This window comes from Desmodus rotundus, chromosome 3 (assembly GCF_022682495.2).
Source record: "Desmodus rotundus isolate HL8 chromosome 3, HLdesRot8A.1, whole genome shotgun sequence".
NCBI classification, from domain to species: domain Eukaryota; kingdom Metazoa; phylum Chordata; class Mammalia; order Chiroptera; family Phyllostomidae; genus Desmodus; species Desmodus rotundus.
The window spans coordinates 10,542,315-10,549,905 of NC_071389.1; the positions used below are offsets into that span (position 1 = coordinate 10,542,315).

General features: G+C 58.6%; 1 protein-coding gene across 2 annotated transcripts; it reads left to right on the plus strand.

Annotated features, from left to right (window-relative positions):
* Positions 1-407: 407 nt before the first annotated feature.
* Positions 408-6,757, plus strand: KLHDC7A (kelch domain containing 7A). Of its 2 annotated transcripts, XM_024554286.3 has the most exons (2): positions 408-2,712; positions 3,394-6,757. In XM_024554286.3, exons 1-2 carry the CDS (start codon positions 443-445, stop codon positions 3,401-3,403), a joined length of 2,280 nt encoding a protein of 759 aa, XP_024410054.2. In that variant the 5' UTR covers positions 408-442; the 3' UTR covers positions 3,404-6,757. The 2 variants fall into 2 exon arrangements, with proteins under 2 accessions (XP_024410054.2, XP_024410053.2); XM_024554285.3 differs by having other exon boundaries at positions 408-6,757.
* Positions 6,758-7,591: the final 834 nt, after the last annotated feature.

A 7,591-nucleotide genomic window follows, 5' to 3' on the forward strand; every position in this document is an offset into this window, starting at 1 on the left:
CCAGCTCAGTCAATTTGCAAAAGAAAAAAGAAAGCGCGTACACAAATAATAACCAACCCCACACGTTTCCTAGCATCGGGTGACTGTTTGGTCAAGAGCTTCCTCCCTCTTCATGTGTCAGCTGGACGCTCCTAACATCCTCCAGTCTCAGGTGGCTGGTCACAAGTTCAACCCCCCAGGCTGACCATCCCCCTGCCCCCCTCCCCAGCCAAGGAAAGCATTGAAGGATCCTAGGAGGCCAGCGTGGAGATCTGCCAGCTGGGGCTCCAGGGGCCGCCCTCTGCCAGCTCCAAGTCACCTTTGCTTCAACTCCTCAGCTGGCCGGCCAGAGCCAGCCCAGAACCTTCCCTGCTCAGCTCAGCAGGAACAAGGAACCGGCTCCTATTGGGTAATTATTAATCAGATTCTTGAGATTCCTCAGCCCCAGCTTGGCTTGGGAAACATGCTCCCTGGAGGAGGAGGAGCCGAGGCCCAGGACTGGCATTCGGACATGCAGCTGACCGGCAAGGTGGTGCTGTCCGCCGCCGCCCTGCTCCTGGTGACCGCAGCCTACAGGCTATACAAGTCGAGGCCTGCCCGAGCCCCACTGTGGGACAGGAACACCAAGGCCAAGGCTGAGGAGGAGGCAGAAGGCTCCGGACAGCCTGAAGTCCAGGGGGCACCTCGCGGGGGGCTGAGACGCCGGAGGGGAAGCAAGGAGCCGGGAGCACTGCTGGGATGCAGCTGGTACAGTTGTGGGGGCTCCCAAATCCTGGCAACAGCAGCTTCTTCCTGTGACTTGGAAGTCGAAGGGGCTTGGAAACCAGAGAGGAAAGGCACTGGTGAGGATCTGGGCGGGCGGTGCCTGGAGTCTGGCCTGGCGCCTCCTTGCTGCAGTGGCCAGGAAGCCGGAACAGCTGCTGGCAGTGAGTCCGGGCTGCTCCCCCACCCCCATCAGGGCAGTGAACCCAGAAGCTCCCCACCTTGCTCACGTGTGGTGGACGGCAGTGGTGTGGAGGGTAAGCCTGCCCCATGGCGGGATGGTGGATGCCCCGAGCAGCAGGGGACTGGGGCACAGGGGTCCCCACACCAGCCATGGACGGCCCACTCAGAAGATGAGAGTGACAGGAGCAAGAGCTGGGTCTTCACTCACGGGACAGGAGTCTGTGGGGAAGAGGCTGGGGCCCTCCAGGCTGCCTCAGATATGGGCCTGGCCCTGCAGCAGCAGGAGGGGGCTGCCAACGCCTCCTACACCTTCTCGTCAGTGGCCTGGGTTCGAGTAGAGGAGAACTTCATAAGGGAGAAGGTGGCGGGGACCAGGCCCAGGCTGCAGGGCAAGGTGTACGAGTACTACGTCGAATCTACCTCTCAGGCCACCTCCAGAGGCAGGCTGGCCCCCGGGAGAGCAGCCCTGGATGAGGCTCCACCTCCTGTGCCAGGGCCCCTGGGAATAGGGACAGTCCCCAGAGGCCACCATGATGACAAAGAAGGTGGAGCCGATCCAGCCGCCTCCTCTCAGCCTGTGCTGTCGCCCCCCGCTCGAGGCTTCAGCAGGAAGGAAAGCCTCCTTCAGATAGTGGAGCACCCAGAGCTTCAGCTGCAGCTCAATGGCTTTGGGAGCTCTGCTCCATCCTGCCCCAACCAGAGTGCCCCACCCAGCGGCCCCACAACCGGGCAGGCTCCAGAGTCCAGCTCAGCCAGAAGCAGCGGGGAGCCCAACCTGCAGCTGGTGGCGGGAACCAATTTCTTCCACTTCCCTCTCACCCCAGGTTCAGCCCCAGATGTCCACCTGGATCTGGGAAATTGCTATGAGGTCTTGACCTTGGCCAAGAGGCAGAACCTAGAGGCCTTGAAGGAGGCTGCCTACAAAGTGATGAGTGACAACTACCTCCAGGTCCTACGCAGCCCAGACATCTATGGGCGCCTGAGCGGGGCGGAGAGGGAGCTGGTCCTTCAGCGACGGCTGCGGGGCCGCAAGTGCCTGGTGGTGGCGGACATGTGCCCCCAGGAAGACTATGGCCGCCTCTGTTGCTATGACGACGAGCAGGATGCCTGGCACCTGCTGACCCATCTGCCCCCAGAGGCTGTGTCCCGGGGCTGTGCCATCTGCAGTATCTTCAACTATGTCTTCGTGGTGTCTGGTTGCCAGCGGTCCGGGTGCCAGCCTTCCAACCGAGTCTTCTGTTACAACCCTCTGACTGAGATCTGGAGCGAGGTGTGCCCACTGAACCAAGCTCGACCACACTGCCAGCTGGTGGCCCTGGACGGGTACCTGTATGCCATTGGGGGCGAGTGTCTGAACACAGTCGAGCGCTATGACCCGCGCCTGGACCGCTGGACCTTTGCCCCGCCACTCCCCAACGACACCTTCGCCCTGGCGCACACAGCCACGGCGTGTGCCGGGGACATCTTCGTCACGGGCGGCACGCTGCGCTACCTGCTGCTCCGCTTCTCCACCCAGGAGCAGCGCTGGCGGGTCGGCCCCACGGCGGGCGGCAAGGATCGCACGGCCGAGATGGTGGCGGTCAGTGGCTTCCTCTACCGCTTTGACCTCAACCGTAGCCTGGGCATTGGTGTGTACCGCTGCAGCGCCAGCGCGCGTCTCTGGTACGAGTGTGCCACATACCGGACGCCCTACCCAGACACATTCCAGTGTGCCGTGGTGGACAACCTCATCTACTGTGTGGGGCGCCGGTGCATGCTCCTCTTCCTGGCTGACCACATCTCACCCAGGTTTGTGCCCAAGGAGCTGCGGAGCTTCCCCTCCCCGCAGGGCACCCTCCTGCCCACAGTCCTGACGTTGCCCGGCCCCCACGCGGCTCAGACCAGGGTCTAGCTGCCTTCTGCTGGGCAGCCCCTGCCCACTGCACCATGGGCCATTTCTGGGAGATCAGGCAGCCAAGAATTAGCTCCAGAAGGTGAATTCTAGTCCTACTGCCTTCGCTGGCTGGGGCTCTGAGATGCATCTTTTCTGTCAGTGGGCCACAGGGGGCAAGTGGGAAAATAGAACTCGGGACTGGCGTTCTGAGGCCAAGGACAGCCACTTCTCCAGGGCTGGCTTCAAGTCTGAATTCTGGGGGACTCCAGGACCCCAGCAAACTTCAGGGACACTACCATACCATAACTGTGATTCAGGTGCCAGTTGACCCCAGTGACCCGTCAAGCTGACCCCACTGGAGATGGGCCCCTTCCTAAACATTGGCCCCTGAGCCTCTACTGCCAAGGTTCCCAGAAGCACCTGGAACACACAGGTGGAAAAAGTCAAGGGAGGCGGTTCAGACAGGACTAGCAGGAGCCCGGAGCCCAGCGGCCCAGCCAGAGGGAGAGAAGGTGGAAGAAGTCAAACAGCAGAAGCTGGAGGGCTTTGTTTTCTTTCCTTTCTTTTCTTTTCTTTTCTTTTTGTTTTGGCTGCAGAGTAAATTAACCAAAGCCTGCTTCAGTTTTCCTCATTACCTGGAATTCTAACACGACAAACCTCCATTTCTATCAGCCATTTGACAAGGTACATCTTTTTGTTGTGGTCTATTACAGATATGGTCGGTCCTGGGAGAGGCAGGAGAAGATGGGGTCCAAGGAACGCAGTCCCCCTGGGGCCCCCTGACTCTCTCCCCAGATCGCAGAGCCCTTCACGGTACAGCTCTCCCAGGAACCCAGCCTCATACCTCGGGGGTGGGGGACAGTCTCTGCCGACCAGTCGACCCTTTCAGGCTGGTGAGAGCCAGTGGTGTGATCTGCCCTCCCCGTGCTGTGTGCCACCTGGTCAGCAGCAGGCAGGGGAGGACCAGGGAGGGGTGGGCCCGGGATGGAGCTGAGGAACTAGAAGTGACACATGAGGAGGCTGGGATCTCTTTTGCCACCAGGTTTGGGAACTTCTCATAGGGAAGAGACCTCCAGCCCCAGAAGTTCCCCATTGCCCTGGAGGGAAGAGAGAGAGATGGGTCCCATCTCTAACCACAGCCCTGCTCCATCCCCAAGGGAGAGGAACACACAGACAGAGGAGTGGTCAGGCTCTCGGTCCCAGCCAGAAGTCAGGGGGGCAGAGACTCCTTCTATGTGACAAGCAGCAGGGAGGACAGAAGTAGAGATGGGGGTGCACCAGGGCAGGGCTGACAGGTCAGAGATAAGGGACTATGGACTCCAGCGTCCCTCTCTTGGAAATGGGAAGGACAACTTGTGCCCTTCTCTACTGGGACATAAACGAGAGCATCCGGTGAAAGTTCTTCCCAAGTTCCTGGGGGTCCAGGCAGGAGCTGGTGTTCCCTGCAGCTGCTGGGGCTGAGCCGGGGTCGATCTGGAAGGGGTAGGATGGGAACGGAGAATGAGGAGGAGCTTGGCGTGGACACAAGGGCTTTCAGTGGGCCACACAAAGCCCAGGGCCCGGGAGGTGAAGCTGCTTAGTTTATTCCGAAATTGGAGGTTGAGAAAGGAAAGCAGCTAAGATTGGTGCCTGGGAAGAGTGACCCCTCACCAAGGCTACGCCCAAAGTCAGAGTCAACACTGAGGCATGAACCTCCCAGGGACCCAGGGGACTGGGGGCTGCCGCAGTGACATGACTAGGAGGTGGCATCGGCATGGTGGTGCCAGGCTGGGGTTTGCTTGGGAAGAGAACCCCACGTGGGAGCTGGGGCAGGTGCAGCCCCAGGGACAGGGGCAGGGGCAGGTGAGGAGCCAGGTGGAGGACAAGCCCATGGCGTACTTATGGTAGGGACAAGGGAAATGGTTCCAGGGACAAGGAGGTAACGTTTGCTCCAGACACAGTGAGGGCAGGTGTGGTCTCCACGATGACAGGGAGAGCTGAGCTCTGGGCCTGGGCTAAGCTGGGAAGGAGTGACACGGTGTCTCTGCCTCCCTCTGGTCCCCTGGCAGACTTCACTCACCGATTGCCATCCCTTTTCCTGCTGGGCCTTTCTAAGGGCCTCAGATGGGTTTCAGCACAGGGCCCCAGCCATCATTGCCGATTAGAGCTGGTCAGGGCCGTCGTGGCACAGCAGGCAGTCCAGGGGCCACAGCCACCCACCTGGAGCCCTGGAGGTCCCAGCTCGATGACAGAAGGCTGAGGCCAGGCATACTTCCTGGTGCTGGAGGTGCTGCAGCGCCCTGCGGGGACCCGTATTCATCAGGGTGCACATTCTAATGGAGGAAAATAGGCAATTTTGATGAACCAGTACATAAGTAAATGGGACCCGTGCTGGGTCAGGGCCATGGAGACAGAGAAGGCAGGCCCGTGGGAGAGTGTGAGCAGGCCTTCCCGATAAGATGACATTGAGCAGAGACCTGAATGGGAATCTGGAGAACCGCAGAGGCCAGGGCTGGCTCAGGGCACGGGAAGCCTGGCCATGCCACCCGAAGGCCTTTGTCACGAGGGCAGCAGAATGGAGGTCTGCCTCCTAGGAGCTCCATCTCAGTGTGTGAAGGCGGCAGCAGCCCAGCTGTTCTGCCTGCCACGTCCGGGAGAGAATCCTCTCCCGTCGACATTTATAAAAGAGGGCCCTCGCTCGACGACCCACCGCATTCCCGGGAGAGAAGCAGTGTTCGCACAAGTAGGGGCGAAAGTCAGGACAAGGACCAGGACACCACAGACGCCACCCCTGGATGTGTGGCTGCGTGTCAGCCGGCCCACATGACTCCATGGGTTCAGGGGCTAGGATTTCCACGTGACCTGGTTTGACAGCCTGGTCTGTCAACCTGTAGCCCTCAGCCTCAGAGTGGCCTCTATGTCAAATAAAGCTTCTCCCTGGGTCATCTGGCCTACCTTCCCAATAAGAGGTCTTTCTGCTTCAGGGGAAAAAATACCCTAAGTCTGGTTTGCTTTCTACATGAGACTAACCATGCCGTTATAGAAAAATGAAAATTGGAAAATACAGAAAAGTATAAAAAATCTCCCCAATTAACCCCTGCCGTGGTGTACGTCCCTCCGGCCTGTTTCTTCCGTGAGTGGATTTTGGTTGGGCTTGACTTTTGCCTAGGTGTGATTATGCTGAATATACGATTCAGTTGCTTCCTTTTTTCCACTTAGCTTTTGAAAATAAGCATTTTCCCGTGTTATTACAAACCCTCGGTAAACAACGTTTCAATAGTTGCACAACATTCCATCCGGCGGCTGTACCATGGTTTATTTAACATCCCCCCTCCTGTTGGGTCTGTAGGTTTGTTTTTTCTGTCATAAAGAAAACGTCCCTTGTTTTCTTATTCCTCTCTGTCTGGGGCCTCTGTCAATATTTACAAGAGAAGCCCAGCCTCGGTCTTTTCTGGAATAGCAGGGTTGTCAAAACAACCACAGAAGCCACAGCATTCGCCTAGGGCTAGGCCCGGCCCCGCTCTGATAGGGCACAGGGCCGCCCTTGCAGGCGCCCAGCCTGGAAGGCCAGGCTCTCTGCAGGGGCCACCCCAGGCTTCCTGCCCCGTGGTGCTCCTGGAGCCAGGATGTAAGACAGAGCCCCGGGTCTTGTACAGCCACTGCACGAGACACTTTCTACATGTCACCTCGTTGACCCCCCCTACACCCCGTTTTACAGGGGACAAAACTGAGGCTCAGAGAGGACAAAAGAACTTGCCTTGGTAGCAAAGTTCAGGGACCCTCAGTTTCCTTAAAAGCATACTGGAGCCAGGCCCACTCTCAACATGGTGGTCTTTCCATTCCCCTCTCAGGGGGCTCAGGAGCTAAGAAGTTGGCGCCAGCTGTCATCTGGCTGCCCCCAATCCCTTCTCCACCCACACCAATCAAGTATGCTCTATCCTTGAACTTTGAACCCAAATAAACTTTTCTGCAACTCTCTGATCCTCATTATCTGCGTCTGTAAAATGGGTTTGCCACTGCCACTCCATCGTGGGTGTTATAATAACTAAGAGAATGTGGGTAAAGCACCCAGCCCAGGGTCTGCGCCCAAGTCGGTCTTGGTGTCTTCTGCGGGTGGGGGGTGGGGCTGCCCCGAGCCAGCTCACTGGGGAGTGGTGTCTGAGGTTTACCCTGCAGGGCCCCATCCAGTTCGACAAGGTCTGGGGTGTGCTCACATTATCGATGTTGTAGATCACCCAGGTTTGGAGACTCTGAGCCTCTGTGCCCCTCATCCAGGGTAAGAACAGACTGGCTGCTGATGGGAGTGTCAGGCTCAGGCACAAAGCACTGGCCCAGGCTGTCCACAGCACAGGGGAGCTTTGAAGCTGCTTAGAGCCGCAGGGCGGAAAGCTGGACCAGGCCTGCAGGGTGTGGGGTCTCCTTCCTTTTACAGATTGGGGGTGAGAGCCACTGGGGGCGACTGGGAGGGGTTTGGATAGTTAGAGCTACAATAGGTGCCCAGCACTTCCCGCCTTTGTCACCCTTCCCTGGGAGGGCCTTGCGGCCCCAGGGTGGCCCAGGTGTCCCCTGAAGCTGTGGCTGGGAGGAGCCCCTGGGCAGCTGGGAGGCTGCGGCAGAGGGAGGGAGATGAAACGTGAAGGGAGGAGGTGCGTTCAGGGAGGGGAGACGCGGAGGACACAGAGGATGCACCGGGAAGAAAGGATGGCCTGCCGGAGCGTTTCTGCAAACAGCTCCCAGCCTCTATTTTTTGAAAGGTGGGATGTGGGTCAAAATAAAACAAAAAGTGAAAAAGGATCGAGTCTGGGTTGCCATCTT